Source organism: Truncatella angustata (genome assembly GCF_020726525.1).
Source record: "Truncatella angustata strain MPI-SDFR-AT-0073 chromosome Unknown BKA67scaffold_7, whole genome shotgun sequence".
NCBI lineage: Eukaryota > Fungi > Ascomycota > Sordariomycetes > Amphisphaeriales > Sporocadaceae > Truncatella > Truncatella angustata.
In genome coordinates this window covers 599,733-620,325 of record NW_025763387.1, presented here as the reverse complement: position 1 = coordinate 620,325, position 20,593 = coordinate 599,733, and the positions used below count along the sequence as shown (strand labels likewise).

At 50.7% G+C, this 20,593-nt stretch overlaps 8 protein-coding genes across 8 annotated transcripts; 4 read left to right on the top strand and 4 right to left on the bottom strand.

Annotated features, from left to right (window-relative positions):
- Positions 1–15: 15 nt before the first annotated feature.
- Positions 16–1,864, bottom strand: BKA67DRAFT_648462 (glycoside hydrolase superfamily). Its single transcript, XM_046105986.1, has 3 exons — positions 953–1,864; positions 661–895; positions 16–607 (listed from the first exon to the last, which is right to left on the bottom strand). Exons 1-3 carry the CDS (start codon positions 1,580–1,582, stop codon positions 309–311), a joined length of 1,164 nt encoding a protein of 387 aa, XP_045954927.1. The 5' UTR covers positions 1,583–1,864; the 3' UTR covers positions 16–308.
- An 874-nt stretch (positions 1,865–2,738) lies between these two features.
- Positions 2,739–3,200, bottom strand: BKA67DRAFT_661396 (uncharacterized protein; the record flags this gene model as incomplete). Its single annotated transcript, XM_046107803.1, has 2 exons — positions 2,739–2,896; positions 2,960–3,200. 2 exons carry the CDS (start codon positions 3,198–3,200, stop codon positions 2,739–2,741), a joined length of 399 nt encoding a protein of 132 aa, XP_045954926.1.
- Positions 3,201–4,174: 974 nt separating this feature from the next.
- On the top strand, positions 4,175–5,907 carry BKA67DRAFT_363487 (uncharacterized protein). The gene is made up of 5 exons (XM_046096437.1): positions 4,175–4,251; positions 4,313–4,583; positions 4,642–4,970; positions 5,038–5,348; positions 5,403–5,907. The coding sequence occupies exons 2-5, from the start codon at positions 4,579–4,581 to the stop codon at positions 5,685–5,687; spliced, it is 930 nt and encodes a 309-aa protein (XP_045954925.1). The 5' UTR covers positions 4,175–4,251; positions 4,313–4,578; the 3' UTR covers positions 5,688–5,907.
- A 219-nt stretch (positions 5,908–6,126) lies between these two features.
- BKA67DRAFT_594031 (short chain dehydrogenase) lies at positions 6,127–7,173 on the top strand (the record flags this gene model as incomplete). Its single annotated transcript, XM_046105012.1, has 2 exons — positions 6,127–6,237; positions 6,292–7,173. The coding sequence occupies 2 exons, from the start codon at positions 6,127–6,129 to the stop codon at positions 7,171–7,173; spliced, it is 993 nt and encodes a 330-aa protein (XP_045954924.1).
- Positions 7,174–8,174: 1,001 nt separating this feature from the next.
- BKA67DRAFT_574741 (uncharacterized protein) lies at positions 8,175–8,988 on the top strand. The gene has a single exon (XM_046103444.1). It carries the CDS (start codon positions 8,189–8,191, stop codon positions 8,888–8,890), a length of 702 nt encoding a protein of 233 aa, XP_045954923.1. The 5' UTR covers positions 8,175–8,188; the 3' UTR covers positions 8,891–8,988.
- BKA67DRAFT_608929 (uncharacterized protein) lies at positions 8,987–13,494 on the bottom strand. Its single transcript, XM_046105375.1, has 2 exons — positions 11,619–13,494; positions 8,987–11,569 (listed from the first exon to the last, which is right to left on the bottom strand). Exons 1-2 carry the CDS (start codon positions 13,227–13,229, stop codon positions 9,233–9,235), a joined length of 3,948 nt encoding a protein of 1,315 aa, XP_045954922.1. The 5' UTR covers positions 13,230–13,494; the 3' UTR covers positions 8,987–9,232.
- A 2,176-nt stretch (positions 13,495–15,670) lies between these two features.
- BKA67DRAFT_538453 (glycerate dehydrogenase) lies at positions 15,671–16,678 on the top strand (the record flags this gene model as incomplete). Its single annotated transcript, XM_046100469.1, has 1 exon — positions 15,671–16,678. One exon carries the CDS (start codon positions 15,671–15,673, stop codon positions 16,676–16,678), a length of 1,008 nt encoding a protein of 335 aa, XP_045954921.1.
- Positions 16,679–17,375: 697 nt separating this feature from the next.
- On the bottom strand, positions 17,376–20,529 carry BKA67DRAFT_661392 (uncharacterized protein; the record flags this gene model as incomplete). The annotated part of the gene is made up of 4 exons (XM_046107802.1): positions 17,376–18,637; positions 18,689–18,739; positions 18,797–20,050; positions 20,229–20,529. The coding sequence occupies 4 exons, from the start codon at positions 20,527–20,529 to the stop codon at positions 17,376–17,378; spliced, it is 2,868 nt and encodes a 955-aa protein (XP_045954920.1).
- Between the last annotated feature and the right edge of the window lie 64 nt (positions 20,530–20,593).

Below are 20,593 nucleotides of genomic sequence, written 5' to 3'. Positions count from 1 at the left end.
GTCCAATATACTCGACTTACAAGTAGAACGAGAATTCGAGAACACTTGGCGCTATTTGGATGGTACTTCACTGAGAAGCTATTGTTCTTGTTTCCCTCTCCTACGTTCTTGTATTGCTTGTCGACTGTCAGAATCACAAAATTATGAAATTCGGGGCATTCTGTGGATATTATGTTCCATCGTTATGCACACGAGGTGTGCAGTAAGAATATTACATTAGAGTGTGTCAATATATGACAAGAGAAGTATGAAACACAAAGGTGGTGACAGAAGGTATGTTGGAGCCTTCATGCCATGCTACAGTCTAGTTAGCTAAGTTGGTCGACGATAGCCGTGTATGCAGCCTTTTTGTTCAAGCTAGTGTCGAAGAGAAGGGGCGTCTTGTCGGCTAGCCAAGAATCCGCATCATCAACTCCCCAAAGTGTAATGCCGACACAGCTCTCGACTTTGAGACAAGCATCAACGACAGTAGTGTAATCCTCGGCAGGGGCACCTGCGATATCTAACTCAGTAATGGCAATTTCCTCAACCCCAGATGTAGCTAGAGCAGAAAGAGCATCAGCAACACCGCTAGCTGCCCCAGCCGACAATAGATGTGCTTGAGAACCTGATCAACTAGTGTTAGCACAGGATAGCACCCAGTGATAGGTTATCACATACCAATACCGTGTATGGGCACACCAGCGGCCAGCCACTTAGTGACATGAGCGACCATACCGTCAGTGATCTTGGCATTAACACTGTCAAGGCCGAAATCATTAATGTAGAGCTTAGCAGTGGGATCCGCCTTGTGCGCTGCATTGAATGCAATGGGGACAAGATCTTCACCAAGCACGTCGGAGAAGACTGAGCTACGGAGCGAGCCGTCGGAATTGAAAATTTCGTTTACGACATCCTGCAGAGGTAATTAGCTGTATGGCTCTTATTCAGGGTGATTGTAAGCCATGTATACCCAAGCCCTGATCTTTCCCGCATAACGGCCCACGATGGTGCTAATATGATTTTCGAGCACTGAGGTGAGCGTGGCCTTGTCAGTGATGTCGCTGACCCACGAGGGTAACTGCGAATGCCACAAAAGAGTGTGACCCCTAATACTCAGACCGTTTTGAGCAGCGAAGTCGACCAAAAAGTCAGCACCGTCGAACGAGAAGCCCCCTTGGGTAGGCTCAATGGCATCCCATTTCATGCTGTTCTCGGGCGTAACTTGGCCGAAGTCAGCCTTCACGATGGAAGAGATTTTTGATTTCGACAAAGTGCCCCTGTCGGCTGCCGTGCCGATGTATTTCTTGCCTTTCGCGACGAACAAGGCATTGATGCTGTCACTGGCAGAGCCGGATGGCACCGGGACCGAGGGCGTAGAGATGGAAGGTGCAGGGACGGAGGACGTAGGGACAGACGGCGCAGGGACGGAAGTCGCATGGACAGAAGTCACAGGGACGGAAGACGCAGAGGCAGAAGGCGTAGGAATGGCAGGCACACTGCTTTGAGCCCCACCCGAGGTGCTAGTCGCAAGCCTACCTGAACAAGGCGCGGAGAGTGCGCCGAGGGGCAGTAGGAGAAGAGTGGAAGCCAAGAATTTCATGTTGAAAGGGTGCAACGAACGTGGATGACAGTTGGAAACGAGTGGTAGAGGTAGGTGTTGATGTGCAACCAGTGCTGTTGGGTTCTCACATGGTGTAGCAGCACCTCGAACTCATTATGTAGCCCGAGAACTCCCTATTTCTGTGTTGCATCGCGGGCGTTGTTTGACCCATGGTGCATCGCATCCTCAAGATCATGTCGGAATAGGACCATTGTTTAGGTGCCAAGCTGCCAGATAAAACAAAGTGGCGTACTTAATTAAATTGCCAACGCTAACGCATGGGTTTTGGTGGAGCTCAACCATATATTATCGAGTTAAGGAAGAGAGCAGCTGCAAGTGGATCCAACGTTATCTTAAAGGTTATCGTGACCTCTGGTCTCTTGACATATCGGCATTCGAGAGGATCACAGCCACCAGTGAATGAAGACAAATTACGGACACCAGACAGCCCCGGTGATGGGTTTTGGGCATGGTAATTTTCACACACTTCTGAGTAACAGCAGAAATTTGTTTGTCAGACATCTATCATCGAGAAGTAGATATTTTCATAGGAGATCAAGATCCTGGTCAATACTTAAGGTATAGTACTGATTGACAGCTTAATTGCCAATCATAACGTCAAATGATTGCAACAAGATGATGTGAGTGATGTTAAATGAAAACACCTATACTGTTTCCATATCTATGGAATTAGACTCGGGGTGGGAAAGCCTTTTGTGGTTCTGTATTCGTAACTTCCTTTCTTTCTTTCTTGTTCTTCCTTTCTCCTTATTCTGGAGTCTCTGGAGCTCCTTGTTAAGTGCACTTGTCAAATTAGGGAAGTGCAAAAAAAAAAAAAAAAAAGCCTATTTATTTCTGGTCGATCCGCTGAAACGAGGCCAGGTTAAGACTCGACGCTTTGGAAACCCAGTTTGTATGAAGTTCGGCATAATATTTATATTGCGATGCTAAGATGTCAACGTTGTATGTTTTAGAGAATCAACATCACATCTGGTTATGGCAAAGTGAACGAGAATATGTGGGTTGAGCCAGCAAAGAGGTACTCTCTTCTCGAGTCCCAAATTAATCAAGTTACCAAATCTGGAAACTATAGAACCAGTGTAAATATTTCCACTATTCTCCCATCCTAACCCTGACCTTTTTTAAATTAAGCTCTCTAATTGACCTTCGCCTGACTCAAGTTAGAGATGGTTTGAGCGCCATCGATGAGCTGGCCATTGCCAGCCTTAGCCCGGCAAAGACTTTTGCCACGCTCAATAATGGCAGCGTCGCAGGACAGATTTGCCTGGGCGACACAGCTTAGAGAGCTTCCGCCTGGAAGGAAACCTCCGTTAGAAACTCGTGTCGAAATGCCTTTGTATGAACGGAAAAACTTACAGGCATTGCCTCCTGGGACACATCTGCCTTGAGTGCCATCTGTAGCAGTACAAGCGTCCTGCTTGAGGGAGGTGTTGGCAACACAGCAGGCACCGACAGGGGAGGGCCGGTTTCCATTGCCGCTTTGGCGATCTACTATAATAGAGTCGCGGGCAACATTGCGGACACCCTCAACGTCGGCCACAGCGGCGGAGGAGATGGCAACAAGGCCAATGAGAACGGTAAGGACGGAGTATTGCATTGTGAGTGAGGTTATGTTGAAACAGGATTATGTTACGAAAATGCTATTAGTTTTCAAGTCGTCGGTGTATAGGGTGGCCGCACTGCGGGGGGAGAGAGAAAAGATTGAAGTAAATTGATTCAATGGGACTGAGAAGACCGGCTTGGGGAGAAAAAGAGATTTACAGAATGACCAGGAGTATGACGTTCTTATAGTGATTGAGGTCACTATACCAACGCTGTTAATTCTTCGACGCATGACAGGTAGCGCTTCATGATGCCAAACTGCCACATCTCGAAGACATGGCCTTGCTGGTTCGAGAAGGCTGGTTTATGGTACCGAATCAGATACTGTCGGATGCACCCGACCCCGGCCGTTGATCCTACCATCGCAAGACAATTCACGAAGACGCACATCAATGAACTATTGGTTCAAATTCTTCCCCAACCGGAAGTCGGCGCAAGGTAAATAGACTTCAGATCGAGCTAGACTAAAGACAGTCGACATGTTACTTCAAAGGTCAAGTTGAGACGATACAAGACCAAATTATTTGGCAGGGTACCAAATGCAGGGGGTTTTGGAAGTAGCCTGCAACCTGGATGAAAATGCGCTTGGAGTTCCTGAAACGGTCATGGAAGAGCTGTAACGACCCACTCTCATTGGTCACTCATTCCAAGCTGATCACGGTGCATAGCCCCAACACTCGTCCGGAGGTATAGCCGCATTTTGGAGGCCTGCAACAGGAGATGCGTATCCCAGGATGATTTACCGATCTGCGAGATATGATGTGAAGACGGGAATCATGGAATGGCTATCCCACAAGTCAGGGGTACAGTGATGCAAATACGGTGGATCCAGACTGTATGGACCCATCGGCAGACGCCGACAGTGGTGGCCCACATAATTATATCTCCTGCCCCCTGTACATACATAGTACAAACCACCATCGTGAGTCTAATTCTACGAGAATCCTACCCATTCATTAATCGGTTTGTCAACATATCGTAAATGCAGCGTCATCCCGGTGTATATCACTGCTGGGGTGATACCCATTACCCCTTATCTACCTAAGGTTAGAGAAAAATTCCACCCGTTAGACCGTTTTATGCTCCGCTCCGGCTGATCTGTGACAGCCCTGCCCTCGGTATTTGGGTGGAGCTTCATTTTTAGATTTGCAACTCTCTTTGAAATGCCAATCTTTGCATTTGCCTAAATAAGCACAGTGAAACCATGTCAAGCTAGCTCGATATGGTCTGTTGTTAATCCGTACTGCCCACTGCCGTCCCATCTACCCATCTCAGTTGGGACGACTCGAGTACTTTGTTCCTTCGTAGAATTACAACAATCACCTGCCAAAACCTGGACACCAAGACGTAGAGCAGTGGAACCGGAAATTCAAATGAAGTGGGACTGCCTTTTTTCCAGCAGAAACTAGTGGCTTTGGCGGCTGACACGGTTGCAGGAGTGTACAGTTCATTAATTTCGCAGGGCCAGAAAAGCCGAGAACCAGTTCCGACAAGAGAACGACAAGATCACAGGCTGCTAAAGCGGCCCATGCGAAGGTACGGCGGCAGCGGATGCATGAGTACCAAACCCAAGGGAACCGTTCCAAGCATAGCTACGATGACAACCATCCCAATCAGGGACTTTCAATTGGCTTTGCAAGCTGCACGGTTGAAAATATATACCATCAAGAGATTCTCTTCGCTTTGCCGAGCAACAATCATTCGGACCCTTTCGATAGTTTCTGCAAAACCCTCTCTCTCGACGAGCGTCGCTTGTTTGACCACTGTAAGTATCTACCCTTGAATTGCACGTCAAAACTTCGAGTTTTCTGTGGGGCTTAAACTGGTTATAGATTTTCGAGTAGTAGTGCCTTTAGAAACGCGCCACGGTCCACCATTCTCAGATCCTGAACTTTACTTGAAGTGCATAGCTACACAATGGGTGCCTACAGCAATTGGGGACGAAGGAATGTTGAGTGGCGTGCTTCTGTATGCCTGTCGTAGCCTTTTCATATTGACGGGCAACAAGCGATACTACCAGATGGCTTTATACTACAAAATGAGATGTTTAAGACTGGTCAATGATGCCATATCAGCATTGGCAACTGAACCTAAGCTCGTCGAGACTACAATACCGAGGGTACTGCAGTTGGCTTCGGATGAGGTAAGTGCCTACCTCTCAGCCATAAACACCCAATCTGTTGCTGATTCTGTGTAGCTCGCTATGGGAGACACTGCAACCTGCAAGCACCACATGGATGCTGTAGTGCGACTAGTGAAGTTGCAAGGAGGCATGTCCAAACTGAACTCAATGAATGGGTTTTTAAGGCAGATGGTTGCCGTATTTGCGGGCCCAAAGCGAATACAGGATATATCCCGTTGGTTGCCAGACGCTGATCACACCACAAAAAGCGAGTGCATAGTACCGCCACTCTATGCCAGTTGGCAGATCATGTCCAATCACCTCAAATTCTCAGGACGAGAAAGTACTCTGGTTGACTAACATAATCGATCAATCAAGAGAATATTGCGGGCACGCTTGGAAGCCCAACATGGACTACGTACTGCGGGGTTATTGCGCATCGCCATGATACTTGAAATGCCAAGCTTTGCATTTACTCGATTAGGATCATAGCACCAGTCAGAGTCGCGACCTAGCAACCTTACGACAATGATACATCATTCCAGAATAGGCTGCCATTCATGCATTCAACTCCGGTCAATAATACAAACCTCCGATGCAGGGTTGGTTTTGTTTCGTTATGAAGATTCTTTTTCCAAATATACATAGACCTCAAGGGGCCAGCCCGTCGAAAACCACTTATTACAGCACATCTTGTATACCATATTTATTAGCTCATCACCATTATACTGGACACAAAAAGGGCAGGAATTAGCACCACCCTTCCAATCCTTTCTTCTGCAGAAGTACCTCGCTACCGATGGATCAATATGCAAAATCTCACAGCCACCCGAATGGCGCTGGCGATGCCCGGCCGACTGCATTGCAGATTGTAAAGGACGAAAATAGATTGGGACAAATGAAAGACAAAGTACAAAACCTCTTTCAGAAAACATTTGCTCATTTGTGCTTAATATTTACTCAGGTAGTCTTGGTGACTGGTGCCTCTTCGGGCATAGGCATCGAAACAGCTCGCGCTTTGGCGGCAACGGGAGCGCATGTTTTTCTTGCCGTGCGGTCTCTTGAGAAGGGACAGACTGCATGTGGTTCATTTCTCGAACCTGGGCGGGTTGAGCTTCTTGAATGTGATATAAGTTCTATGGAGTCCGTCCGTGAAGCCTCTGCTGCTTTCCTGGCCAGATCACATACTCTCAATATACTCATCTGTAATGCTGGAATTATGGCTATCCCACAGCGGGAGGAGTCGATTGACGGCTTTGAGAGCCATCTGGCGACCAATTTTCTCGGCCATTTTCTCTTGTTCTGGCTGCTCAAAGATGCCATGCTCAAAGCCTCAAGGCCGGAGTTCAACTCACGTCTGGTTCAAGTCGCTAGCAGTGGTCATCATGCATCCGAGATCCAGTTTGACGATTTCAATCTCGAATCAGGCGGTGCCTATGACTCAACCAAAGCATACGGGCAGAGCAAGCTGGCTCAGATGTATATGGCCAATTACGTTGACAGGTACTACGGACAGCAAGGTCTTCATGCTCTCAGTGTTATGCCTGGAGGAATCATTACAAACTTGCAGAAAAACATGTCAGAGGCAGCTAAGCAGAGCTGGACAGAGAATGAACAATTGATGAAGTGGATGAAGAGTCCCGAGCAAGGTGCTGCAACCACAATGGTAGCTGCGCTTAGTAAAGAATGGGAAGGAAAAGGCGGTAAGTATCTAGAGGATTGTGCAGTGGCACGGCCTTCACCTCTCATTCCCGGCATTCAAGGAGTCAAAGCCTATGCTTATGACCTGGACAAAGAAGAGAGCTTGTGGAAACTCACAATCAAAGTGCTTAGGTTGTATCTATAGTCATTGACTGTTTGTGAAGATTTAAATCATGCTCCCATGGCAGTTCGCATGATTTTCTTTTACAATATAAACATTCCATACAATCCTAAAAGATTTATGTGAGTTTACACAATATATAAAACTATGTCTCATGACCTCCAAAAGGTTTTCTTATTCTTTAATCGTAATTCATAGGACACGTACAACTTCTTAATGAGACTTTCGAACGTTTCCCACTAAGAACAAACGGGTGTAATGTCTGGACAACAAAATTTGCTAATGCGGAAAACAGGCGAACTCAATTTATTTGTTGGTAACCAAAAACGACCAACAGGCTTTGTTGTGACGCATTGGTATTCTACCAGTAGGTCGTAAGCCTATGAATCAATTTTTGCATCGGCTGCTCTGATATGGAACTGGTTACCACTTGTTATGTTTGACCACTCTACACGTAACTACCCAGCTCCTCATTATTGAACAACATAATACGTCTGTCTTGTATGCTATCCAGCTTGGCGTTAAAAAGCACGTGAAAGCCGTGCAATGGCGCCTAACGAGTTGAAGGAACTACCGGACATGTTTGGTGTCGACTTAGGTCTATTTCCTTGGCAGAAAAGCCGGTTCGACGAGGCTATCAGAGTTTTGGAAGAGAGGGCTTGGCAAGACAAAAGTCAGGCTGTGAGTATTTTTCTGAAATATGTAGTAATCACGGGACGTTTTTAATTACTAAGATAACATGTGTAGACCAGTGCGAAACTTCCAGGCGAAGAATCGCCTCTGTAGACAGAGGATTATTTTACGCTTGAAGAGACACCGCTGACCAGCATATTAGTAGAGAAGCCCTTGCATAGTAACACCAGTGATGGTGAAAACGAACTAAATGCTGGAGATAAAGGTCAATACGAGAACAATCACAGCAACATGACCGAACCGCGTCTCTTGCCGGCAGTGGAGAAGCAACCATACGAAAACGATCATGTTACTGCGCAGCAGAAGAATGTCATAGAAGAGAGTGTGGATGGCAATTTTGAACCACATGATCAACACGAATATGAGGAGATCGCTACTTCTGAGGGTGTCGTCAAAGAAAGTAAAAAACCTAGCGAGCAACATGACTTTGCCGACAAGCAAGAGCGCCAGAAAAGCCGCATCGTGGACGACAACACTTTCGACGGCATGGTCTACAAAATCCCTCCAGTCAAGCACTATGCCGAACGCTCTTCCTGGCCCTAGCGACTCTTTGTTGGCACCTCAGCTGCCACTTCAGGTTGACCATGCACCAAAGAAAACCCCTCATGCAAGCGCACCGCCCGCGGCGAATCCGCCGTCCAGCACTAGGGATCGTAAGCCCATGGGCTGTCCCTACCCGGGCTGCGCGTCGCAAGATCACACAAAGCGTCACCAGGCCACGCACACATTGGAGTGCTGGATCGACGGCTGTCAAGATCGCAACAAGCCGTTCAAAGACACGTCAGGTATCGCCAGGCACCTGATCGCCATGCACAACAACAACGACTCGCACAATTGTCGCTGGAATGGCTGTGAAAAGGCGAAGAACCAACTTACGAACCACATTTCGCTACACTTACGGGAACACAACTGGGAGCTCGAGCAGGCGGTTGCCAAAAGCACACAGAATGAAGACGCAGGGGACGACGACGAGTCAGTCGATGCCGACGAAGATCAGCAAAGCTACAATAGCAGGATCAAGAAGACTGGCGGCAAGTCTAGGGACTAAGAGATGGGGCAGGAATACTGCAGATGGTACAACAGACAGCGGCAGCAAAGGAAACCCTGGTAGGACAACCAATAAGGGTGGTAGGAGTGATAAGCCGTAGATACAAAATGATATGCAATGATAATGGATTTTAATGTATATCGACATGACTGCGACAAGGTAGCTTATGCCATGTCATATTACTTACTTCTCTCAATAACTAGACTTGATTACAACCTGATTGAATTCGAGACCCTGTATCATACATTGCTCAGTGGATAAGAATTGAACGGTAGACTTTGTAATGACCAACAACTTCGTACACAGCACTGGGATTCATACTACTCATATTCATTACATCCGTCAAACCTCGGTCTCGACACCAGTGTCCTTCTCAGTGTGACTAAAAGCATTCTCAATCTTTCCCTTAAGCCTGCTCATTTTCCCTCCCATGTGATCAGCTTGGCGTGCTACACGCCACTGCATAATACCGTGGTGCTTTCGATGTAGCTGCTTGTGATGGTCTTTGTAGTCTCTCATCTGATTTCTGAGGCCTCTTGACCCATCGTTGGAGTCAACATGCCCCGGTGCCAGGACCGAGGTAGCTGTATCGATGGTCCCTTCAACGGGGTTACGGAGTATGTTCTTGACCTTTTTGAACCCCGATATTGAAACATTTGATGATGAATTGGAGTGGCCCTTGTCGTCATCTGATGAAGAATCGGACGAGTCGTCATTGGTGTGGACCTTGAGCTTTTTCTTCGCCTGGCTATCGCATCTCTCATCAAATGAGTCCGAATCATCATCGGTATCGTCAAACTCGCCATCCTCCTTGAGATTCTCGTCGCTGATAGTGTCCAAGCACTCCATTACCTGGCGCATGTCACCATTCTTGACCTTGGCAGCATAGCCCTTGTGGAAACCAGATAAACCTCTCCAGAACTTGAGCGGAATTTCGAGCTCGCCTAATGGCTGCTCGCCCTCTTCCAGGCCTGTGTAGCCATAACACGATTCAGCCTTCTTAAGCTGATCTTTACCACCTTTCCAAACCTTCATTATGTGTACTTCGTCTTCTTCGTCAACAAGCTCTTGAAGCCACAGTACAGCAAATGCAATAGTGCTATCAGGGCCAAGCGCTGACTTGCGGAACTCGATTACGAGAGGAGATGAATATCTCTTGCGCACAGCGAGGAACGCACTCTCCGATTCGTCCTTTCCTTTGACCATCCATCGGCCACCTTCGCCATAAAACTTAGTCTTACCCACGTTGGTGCGAATCTTGATCCTATGCTTCAAGATTTCATCAGGTAGACCTGACTTGGCCGTAATTGCACCCCTCACTTCGAGTGTACCATAATCCCAGCCTCGCAAGTGCTGAGGGAGTTTCATCTCAACGCTTCGCCATACCATACTTATGCGCGCTCTTCCATAGCCGATGCCTCCTACCAGCGGGTAGGACTCCATAATTTGAGTCCTGTGTTCAAAGACCTTGGCAAGAGGCAAATATACCATTCCGATCAACGGGTCGTCTTCGCGCTCGCGAGCGTCTCGTACACTGACAATGACTTCCGTGGTACGCCAGTCTCGGATGAAGCGCTCCATACCTGCATTGAAAAAAGGCTTGGAGTTTTTCGGCTTAGTACGTGTCTTGTAGGTCTTCTTATGGTTGAGAATAATCGTGCAATAACTGTCCGGCATGTCGTCGTCTCTTTCGGACTCGTCTTCCTGGTCTTCTTTTCCTTCGTTGTGCTTATCCTGCTTCCGCAATTTTTGCACCTCAAGACTGGTAATGTTATGGATTTGCACACTGAGAATACCTGACGGAAATTCGTCAGATGGCGGTGCCGAGATTATCATTGCGTCCTCTAGTTCCCGGTAGTCCTGAGCCTTCTGTTGGTGCAGCTCGTCATCATCAGAAGATTTATCAGCTTCTCGCAATTTGTGCTCGGATAATTGTGAAACGTGGTCTCTGAGTTGCTCTTTTGTCCTGATCGTATCATCAACAGTTTGCTGCTCGAGCTGGTATTGCTGAATCCTCGTCTTGGTGAAGTATCCGACACTCCAAGTAAGAGAGCCAGCCATTTCCTCATCTGGGTCTTGGCCGGTAAAGCGATCTTCGCGTTTCTGGATCTTGTTATGGGACTCTGGATTGTGGATCAAGGATTTCAAATCCAACTCGACTCGACCTAGGTCGTCGTCTGCAGTCCATCTGTCGGAATCCCACAATTGCAAGCGCAACTTTTCTTCCGCGTTCAATTCTTCCGGGGAGACGAGAATTGTAGCGTACTCGTTCCAGTCGGGGCTTTGGTCGTCCATGATGATTCGAGTTGAAGCGACTGGTTTGCCAAACTTTCCCCAAGAGACAGTAACGTAAGCATCACTGGCCCCTTGCATCGGTCCGATACCACCATCTCCCTGCTTAAAACCGCGAGCTCTCTTGATGAAAATCAGGACGACTCCTTTGCTTATCGTGTCCTTCTTGAAGTCATCCCCAACTAACATATCCTTCAGGTTGAGGGTCAAACTCTTTGGTGCAACGTACTCAGCCAGAGCGGCGTCGATAGCAGATTGCACAAATGAGGAAATCAAAGGAACATCCATAACGTTGAGACTGTGTTTCGACAATGGTATACAGGCCATCGAGGCCTTGGGCTGTCCTAGGAATGTGATAGTACAAAGGCTGATGAAAGGCGGATCGGGCTATTTGTGTCAGTAATAGCTTCATAGAGAAGTCGGGTAGGCCACTGACCGTAAGCTGTAGTCTAAGCCGCATGGTTCCAACAATTCCGCGCAGCTCCACCCACACGGGCACAGCAATACCACCAGGCAGATAGAACTTGAGCATCATGTGGGCGCTCTTAGCCTTCTGAGTGATTGACTTGCCTGAAGAGCGGGCTCGGTACGAGAAAGCAAGTTCAAGGTTGATGAAATCGCCCTCCTCGGCTTCCATACCTTCTCGGATCGCAACTTGATCTTGGTCCTCCTGCTCGTTTTTCTCATCACCCTCCTTGCTAGCCCCCTTATCAGTCCTGTCGTTTTCGTCCTGTTCTTGTTCGTTCTGTGCGTCTGTCCTATCGCTTTGAGACTTTTTATTGGGGCCTTCCAACTTTCCTCCGGAGGAGACTGTCTTGCTTGCGGCACCTGTAGGAAGCCAGCGGACGCCGAGTATACGAATAGATTCATTCCCCTGCCCCATATCGTCAACGCTGACCATCTTGATGACTTTCGGCAGCGATGCCTGCATGACATCTTCGATCATGTCAATTAAAGAAGAAAACAGATCGGGGTTGACCAAAGGCCAGATGGACGCAAGAAGGCGATTGAGCCACTGCACTGATTCAGGCAGTACAGTCTCTGGATCAAGTTCTTCCTCCTCAGCACGAGCAGCGTCCCAAGTCTCGTCCTCGAAGACTGCGTTGACTTTCGTGTTGATCCATTGACCCATGCCGTAAGCTGTGGCAGCAACCAAAAGGGCGAAGCAAAGGAGTCCTATAAGTGTTGATAACTGTGGGTACCAGCGTCCCCAGAGAGATGGGATGATGAATACTAGGGCAGTGGCGACTCCAACAAAAACGAAACCCCAGTAAACGGCTTGCTGGTAAACCGAGGCCAACTCTTTTTGCAGATCCTCGAGATCAGGAGGCGGAAAAAGCTTCCGAGTGCCATTGAACCCTCGCTGGAGACGGAGTTGCTCTTCGTCGAGCTCGTCTCTTGACTTTGCTGCGCCTTGTGGTCCAGTAGCTGTGAAGTGGTCCGTTCCAGGCTCTGCTTCATTCTCAGGTGCTGCATTGAGGTCTTTATCTGTTTGGTCATGGATTATAATTGGTAGATGTGTGACTGGGTCAGTGACTTCGCGCCCCCCTCCATGTCGCTTGGTCTTCTTCATGACTTTCCTTTTCTCCTTGGGATCCACGGCACTAGCTGCTGCCTCCGTGGCTGTTTTTTCTTGCTTCTTGCCGTCACCGCTGCCCTTTGGTTTCCTTTGTGAGTCTGGTTCGTCTTGTTGCAGGTCAGACTGGCTGGCCTGTTGAGCCTCAACCTGGCTATTCGCTGGCCCAACACTCCGCCCCTCTTCGCCAGGCGGAACCGCGTAATTGCGGTTGGTTGCCGGATACGGATCATGGTGTGACTTTGGTGAATCTTGATCATTGAAGATGGCTTTTACCGAGTCAAAAGCTCGCTTTGGTTTTGAGTCATCCGCGGGTTCATGTTGCAAGTTCTCTGCCAGCTCGTTATCGCTGTCAAGCTCCTTCCTCCGCTCACGATAGCCCTGAATGGTTGGGATTGGGTGCTTCCCCGAATGAGGACCGACATAGCTCCTCCGAGCCGCGTCGTCTTCAAAGTCGTTGTGGGATGGCATTCTCGCAGGTGTCAGGCCCACAGATTCCGGCGGGAAAGTTTGACTGATGTGTTTGGTTCCCAGAAGAGATGCGGCAGAACATGTTGTTGCTGAGGGCGGACACTATTTGTTCCAGTTTCCCAAAGAACAATCTAGAGCTGACTCGATTTGGGGCTAGGAAGGCTACCGGATAACGGCATTGAGGATGATGCGGTTTTACGAGCAAAACCGGTATGACATGGGCCAACGTGAGTTGTGTTGTCAATCATGCGTGGAATCAGTGGAGTGATCTGACTGCTGAATCAAACCACTGCTGGGCTGCAAGGCACGCTGTAAATTTGGAGTACGATGAGGTCATGGCCACTGTGAAACTGGAGCTTTCCATGCTGCGCACCCTTGCTATTAACTGCCGGGTTGCCGGTGCGGGACCTTAGAGCTCCCTGTCAAACATCTCTACTAAACATAGCCCCTGCTCCATAGAAATGCTGCCTGGTTCATACAACATTGCAGGCCCCAGCTTGAATACCTGAATTGCAATACATACTCAACACACGAGGAGTATGCTTCGTAGGGTGCTTGATTCAGCCATTGCATCCTAGCCAATGGACGACGAATGCGACCCTTCCTTTAGTGGCGCAAATGCACCTAAGTTAATCGCCTGCTCGGCCGGTAGGGCTGCCTGTGTCACAACATGGGTTAAACTCCACTTTCCCCGCAGACTTGTTGAAAGACACCTGCCCACTGGGTTGTGGGAGTGGGAGTCACCATGGCCAATCGGATGAACATGTCCGCCATCAACCAAGTCTCAACAGGGCCTGAATGAGGAAGACACAAAGGAAGACACAAAGGAAGCCGGGGACATGGCTATATTAGTTTCATAGTACAGTCACTTCCACATATCTAGCCCGTGAACTTGTCATATTTCCCTTTGCATACACCGGCAATACTTTGGTTGGGTTTCATCTTGCTTGAACGGAGTTCCTGCACGAGGAACCGTTGAAATCGCAAGGCACTAACCTAGGTTAAGCAAATATAGATACGACAACACCGTATGTCTAAGTTAGCGCTTATTCCTCGACGCTTTGTTCTTCAACGGACGTACATGTAGTGTCCTAGATCGGTGGTTGAGGCTCTAAGTAGAATGTGTAAGTCAGTATCTAGTGTCCAGTTTTCCCATTATGCAAGTATTGAACCACTGCAACAACCTAAGGTTAAGCCAATCCTCGTCGTGCATCTTGCACCGTGCATGCCTACGCAATGCAGGAGCTTCAAGCACCGACCCATGAACGTGTATTGCATTTGCCATCATGGTAGAAGTACTTGTAAGCGGTACCGAGCCTTCTCGGCAAGCGATGGGAGCAGGTATGCTCAACACACCGCTTTGCCATTTTCCACTCAATTTTACCAGGTAACTACTATCGTCACAGCAATTTCAGTCAGATTGTCGACTTCTCAGCTGCAAGATTGCTGCTTCTTTGAGGGATCGTATTGACGCGCATCATACTTGCCAAGGATATCTAGAACACGTCGAGGATGATTACCGCCTGATGGCTCGTAAGGCATAAGCCCATGCAAACTTCTGGCAAGATGGGGCGCGTCATGACCCCCAGCCAGGTCCGGATCCTTTGCTGGAGTAAGTCATGGGCCAGACTGCAGTATCGATGCCTTCTTCTCCACGCTCCAGGCCCGCTCTTGTTTGTGGCAATCCGTCACGCAGATCGAGCATTTTGAGCCCGCCATATTCTCATCGTAGGATATACTATGACTTATGAGTTGCAATCGACACATCATCTGCATGTCTTACACCTGCGGGGACCGGTGAATGACACCAGCAATATGACTGCGACGTTCCAGCCTTGAAAAGAAAACTTTCGAGGCGAGTTAGACGATCGAAAACGAAACATATCCTTTATAGCGGTGGACGCTTGCTTCATCCTATTGCGGAACTCGACACGGCTGCTCCAGGTCGCAAAGACGCCTATGCGTAACGAAGGCGAAGATACACCGCAACTGAGGACACAGACTTCGAAGTTAACCTTCTCAGAAGTCTGACGATACACGGACTTCAAAGTTATTGAAACATTCCGATGCTGACCGGACCGAGCTCCGGTGACAAAAGGGCGCAACAAAAGTGGTTTCTTATTGCGGGGCAGCTGGGCGCATGCCGCAGATAGACGACTTATCAACCACCTATCGGCCGCTCCCTATTGCTCCCTATAACGAGGGTTATAACATCATACGAAATTTTCGGTCTTCCAGAGAGGAGGACAACGCATTAACTGCAAACAAGGAGGGGAAAAAAGGAAAAAGGGCCTCAGGAAGAAAAACTTTGGCAGGATTCAGCAGCTCTCTCTCATAAATAATAGCTGATGTTTCGTCCCACATCACCACGAAACCTCATCCGCATCTCAAAAAGTCTACAAGGCGCCACATCCACCCCAACCACCCCAACCAGCCGCAAAATGGCGTCAGCCCAAACCCAAACCCACCACAAGATCGTGGCCCTCGAGACCAGCTTCGTGCCCCTGCCGCGCAAGTTCTCCATGCCGGAGGGCCACACATACGAGGTGGCGGAGTACGCGCGGACGTCGCCGTCAGAGGTTGCGGAGCGGCTCCAGGACGCTGACATCGCGGTGATGACGATACTGCCGCTGTCGGCGGAGCACCTGAGCGCGGCGGTGGCGCCGAGGCTGAAGATGGTGGCCGTGGTGGCCGTGGGCACCGACACGGTGGATCTGGCGGCGTGCCGGGCGCGCGGCATCCACGTCGCCAACTCCCCCGGGTGCAACGAGAACACGGTCGCCGAGCACGTCGTCGCGCTCTACTTTGCCACGCGGCGCTCCGTGCCGCTCGTCAGCGCCCTGACGAGGGCCGGGCGGTGGGGCGCCGGCCCGCTGTTTAGGACGCTCGACGGCCCCCACGGCAAGCCGCCCATGCTGTGCCCCAGCGAGGTCATGGGGATCATCGGCTACGGGGCCGTGGGGAGGCGGGTGGAGAGCATCGCCAAGGCCCTGGGCATGGCGGTGTTGATTGCGGACCGGAAGGGCCAGAAGGAGGCCAGGGAGGGCAGGACCAGTTTCGAGACGGTGATTAAGGGGTCGTCGGTGTTGGTGCTCTGCCTGCCCAGGTCGGCTGAGACGCTCAACACGATAGCCGAGGGCGAGCTGGAGGACATGCCCCGGTACTCGATACTGATCAACGTTTCCCGGGGCGGGATCGTCGACGAACGGGCGCTTGTGGCGGCTTTGAAGGAGAAGAAGATTGCGGGTGCAGCAACCGATGTGTTTTCGACCGAGCCAGCCACGCCAGAGAACAGCCCGCTCTTTGCGCCCGGTACGGAGGATCTGAACCTAGTAACCACACCACACGTTGCGTGGTGTGGCGAAGACACAAATTACAACTACAACGAGACGCTGAAGAAGAATATCCGCACGTGGCTGGAAGGCCAACCTACAAATACAGTGGTATAGACGGATTATTGTTGCTGTTCGAGTTCAAGCAAAGATCTCCATATGATCAAATTGGAGCTGAGGCATATGGCCAAGATAGACAAAGCAATGCTATTATGAGAAACAGCTCAGACAAAATAGTTAGACGTATAACAGGTCATTCTAACCCAACCCCGTACCAAAGCGGACACACTGTGCAAGAAGGGAAAATTCATAGACCCTTATTCAGCACGACTAACCATGAACATACAGAGAACAGATGACAAATACACATTTACTAGTGTACTATCCAGGACACAAAAGCATATCACCCAAACATCAACCAGGACATTAGAGTAGAGTACACAAACGGAAATTCACGTTTGATTTTTCAGTATCATCCTATTCCCCATTGTCGCTCTTCCCCGAGCAGTGAGTGGTCCAAATCGTACACATATGACACGCCTTAGCCCCCTTTAACCGAAAGACCATCGATCTCCATAAGCAGACATGCCAGCCAGAATAAAGTCGCGAGAAACTTTTCGTTGTTTCCTTTTTGTCCATGCAAACTGCCAAGCCAAACGAGGGCAAAATAAAAGAACCACAAGACCAAAGAGAGCCTTGCATAATGCCGATGTCCCAGTTCAAGTCTCATGCTTTTCATCACACTTCGTGAGAACCATATTTAGATTATTGATCTTCCAATGGTCTTTTGTGGCATACAATAAATTGTAGGCGTCTACTGGTAATTACTGCCCCAACCACGGCCGTAGTTGCCGCCGAAGCCTTGGTTGTTACCATAGTTGCCGTAGCCACCATAGTTGTTGTGGCCTTGGCCTTGGCCGAAACCACTGCCGCCGGTCTGGTTACCGTGAAGACCGTGGCCCTGAAGATGGCTTGGGTAACCGCCGTAACCACCCATGCCTTGTCCGCTGGACTGAGGCGGCGGGAGACCAGACTGGCCAGGTGTGTTGTTTGTAGCTGAGCCAGGGCGAGCACCTCCAGTGAGCGAAGGGCTTGGGCCACCGGCTACCTTGCTATCGCCGTATGGCTTCAGGTCGTCGTTGGCAGAGCCACTCTGGGCGTTCGGGCCGCTGAAGCCAGGGGCGCCCTGGGATTGGTACGAAGATGCAGCGCGGTTGAAAGCGTCGTGGGCGCCACCGAAACCACTGTTGCCAAGACCTTGAGCGCCAGATTGAGCGGAACCAGCACGGCCATAGTTGTCAATGCTGGAGGCTATGCCACTGTCACGACCTGCCAGGGAGGACTGGGCGAATCCACTGGTGGCAGGGGAGGAGCTGTGCTCATAAGGAGACTGGTTGTACTGGTGAGGCTGGCCATAACCACCAGCCTTGCCGCCGTAGGGACCGCCACCGTATCCACCCTGACCGTAGGCGCCGTAGTAGTTCATGTATTGAGAGTAGAAGGGGCTGTTGTTGTATGGGTGTTGGTAGGGGAAGTGTCCCGCAGGACCTTGCTGTTGCTGCTGGTGCAAGTTAGATTGAGGGCCGTTGTTCTGAGCAGATGGCTGCTGCTGGCCAGGAGCAGTGGGGTTAGGGGTGTTGTGACCACTGTTATGAGCATCAGCAGCGGCGTTGGCACCATATCGTGACTGCTGAGAAGCACTCTGGGGGTACTGGCTAAGGCTGTCGTTGGTTTGCGAAGCGTTGTATGAGCCAAAGGATCGCTGAGAGTTGGGACCCTCGTTGTGACCCTGACCGCCCTGTTGCTGACCGTAGCCCTGACCGTAGTAGCTGCCGTAGTTTCCGCGGCTGTGCTGGTCGGCGGTATAGTATGAAGAGTAGTCGTTGGGAGCGGAGCTGAAAGCATTACCGCCCTGTTGAGTCGGGGCTTGAGTGGTGGATGCGGGGAAGCTGTCGAAACCAGCGGCAGAAGTAGTAGCGGGTTGCTGGCTGAAGCTGTCGTACGGCTTGGGTGGGAAGGAGGACTGATCTTGAGTATTGGCCTGAGCAAATCGGCCATATTGCTGATTGTAAGACTCTGCATCCAAGTTAGTATGAGGAGGATATGCCAGAAGATACTGCGACATACGGTGCGCAGCTGAACCAGCAGCGGGGCCGGTAGGAGGGGCTACAGGGGTCGCTGTGTATGGGTTAGCATGGGCATTTATATTATTGTACGTGTGATAGGGGACTGTACCAGCAGCGGCGGCAGCAGGTTGAGGCAGAGCAGTAGCCGGCTTCTGTGCAGCGGCGGGAGGGAAGGCGTCAGGAATGGATGCCGGCTGAGTAGGCTGAGCAACGGGCGGGGGAAGAGAAGCTCGGGGTTGGATGGGAGAGTCTAATGGAGGTTGAGCTCTAGTCTCGGCCTCCTCACGATCACCATCAATGTCGTCCTCGGCGCCACTCAGGTTGAAAGCGCCAAACTGCACAGCGGCACGATCAACCTCGCGGTTACCGGGCAGACGGACAGCCTCCTCTTGTTCAAGCACACGTCGCTGGTAGCTAGGCACGCGAACGGGTCTTTCAGTCGCCTTCAAGGCAGTTGCGGCAAAGCCGCTGGCGTTAGGGCGGGCAGCTTGACCATGGTGCTGAGCTTGCGCAGCAGACAAAGGTGTTGCTGTTGCGCTCTGAGGAGCTTGACGAGGGTCCCAGGAGTCGGCTGTGGTGCTGGCAGCAGTAGCCGTGGTAGGGGGGTGGGACTCGTCGGGAAGCTGCTCAAGGTTGTTCTTGGTCAGATCATCCTCGGAAGGAGGAATAGCAACTTCGGGCTCGACAACCTTGGGGGCCTCCTCTTCGACAGCAGCGGGTGCAGTAGGCTCCTCGACAGGTGCTTCGGGAGTTTCCTCAACAGCGGGCTCAGGTTCGGCAGACTCAGGCTCGGCGGCAGGGAGAGGCTCGATGGACTCGGCAGGCTTGGGAGCAGCAGGTTCCTGGGGCTTCGGGGCAGGCTTGGGCTGAGTCGACTGTCGCAACATGCTGGCCCAGGTCTTTGCCTTGGGTGCAGCGGGCTCGCTAGTAGGGGCGGAGACGGGGGCAGTAGCGGTGGCGGCGGCGGCGGGGGTGGTGGACTGGGTAGGTGTGGCAGTTGTGGTGGTCTCTTTGGGAGCATCAGTAGAGCCCCAAGCAGAGGTGCCCCATTCGTTCGTCTTTGTGTCATCGGTAGAAGAAGCGGCAGCACCCCAAGCGGAAGCTTCGTCGGTAGGAACAGAGAGCTGTTCCTTGTCCTTGGCCTGGTGTCCATTCGTAGTAGGTTGAGTGGAAGCACCTCTGCCTCGGCCGCCGCGTGCTCGGTCAGCGCCGCGACCACCTCGACCACCTCGGCCGCCGTCCACGCGCCCACCGCGACCGGCTCTCGATGACTCGGTCAAACCAGATGAGGGAGCCGACTCCTTGGTCTTGGGCTTGGTCACCTTCTTGGGCTTCGAAACCTCACCCCATTGCGAAATTGAACCTGCGGATTGGCCAATTGAGTCAGCCTTTGAGTTTTCATTGACGGGGGGTGAGACGAGGGGGTGGTGGTGGTGAAGAGTTTTGGGGTGGGTGAGTTAGTGAGTTAGTGATCCGCCCATGAATGAGCAGCGAGGGAGGGAGGATGATGCAATCAGTGGTTGGGTGTAATATGTACATACCCTCAAGGATCTTCTGGACGACGATCTCTGCGTCGCCATCGTTTTCCTGCAGAGCATAGAGAATATCGGCGTCCGACCAGTCGGGGAATACGCCCTTGACCTGTTCAAGCTTGTCGCCGTGCTGCTGTCTAAGCTGGGCAATGTCGCCATCGTCATCAGCGGAATCTGTCGACTTGTCGCCGTTGGTACGTCTGGGGGTGCCAGTGCGAACTTCGTTGCGGCCGGCGAAACCACCTCGTCCTCCTCGACCGCCGCCTCTGCCACGAGAGGCGGGTTGGGATCGAGCCTGTACCTCAGACATTGCTGAGAGGATGTGTGTGTTTGTGAATTGTGGAAGAGAAGAAGAAAAAAGCGACGATCGATCC

Bases quoted from the DNA above. Each gene is read 5' to 3' on its own strand.
- BKA67DRAFT_648462 (XM_046105986.1), bottom strand. From the start codon at position 1,582: ATGAAATTCTTGGCTTCCACTCTTCTCCTACTGCCCCTCGGCGCACTC. The intron at 896-952 runs GTATACATGGCT...TTACCTCTGCAG, and splicing joins CGGGAAAGATCAGGGCTTGG to GATGTCGTAAACGAAATTTT. The intron at 608-660 runs GTATGTGATAAC...CTAGTTGATCAG, and splicing joins TGTGCCCATACACGGTATTG to GTTCTCAAGCACATCTATTG.
- BKA67DRAFT_363487 (XM_046096437.1), top strand. The intron at 4,971-5,037 runs GTAAGTATCTAC...AACTGGTTATAG, and splicing joins GCGTCGCTTGTTTGACCACT to ATTTTCGAGTAGTAGTGCCT. The intron at 5,349-5,402 runs GTAAGTGCCTAC...GATTCTGTGTAG, and splicing joins TGCAGTTGGCTTCGGATGAG to CTCGCTATGGGAGACACTGC.
- BKA67DRAFT_574741 (XM_046103444.1), top strand. From the start codon at position 8,189: ATGATCAACACGAATATGAGGAGATCGCTACTTCTGAGGGTGTCGTCA.
- BKA67DRAFT_608929 (XM_046105375.1), bottom strand. From the start codon at position 13,229: ATGCCATCCCACAACGACTTTGAAGACGACGCGGCTCGGAGGAGCTAT. The intron at 11,570-11,618 runs GTCAGTGGCCTA...TGACACAAATAG, and splicing joins GGCTTAGACTACAGCTTACG to CCCGATCCGCCTTTCATCAG.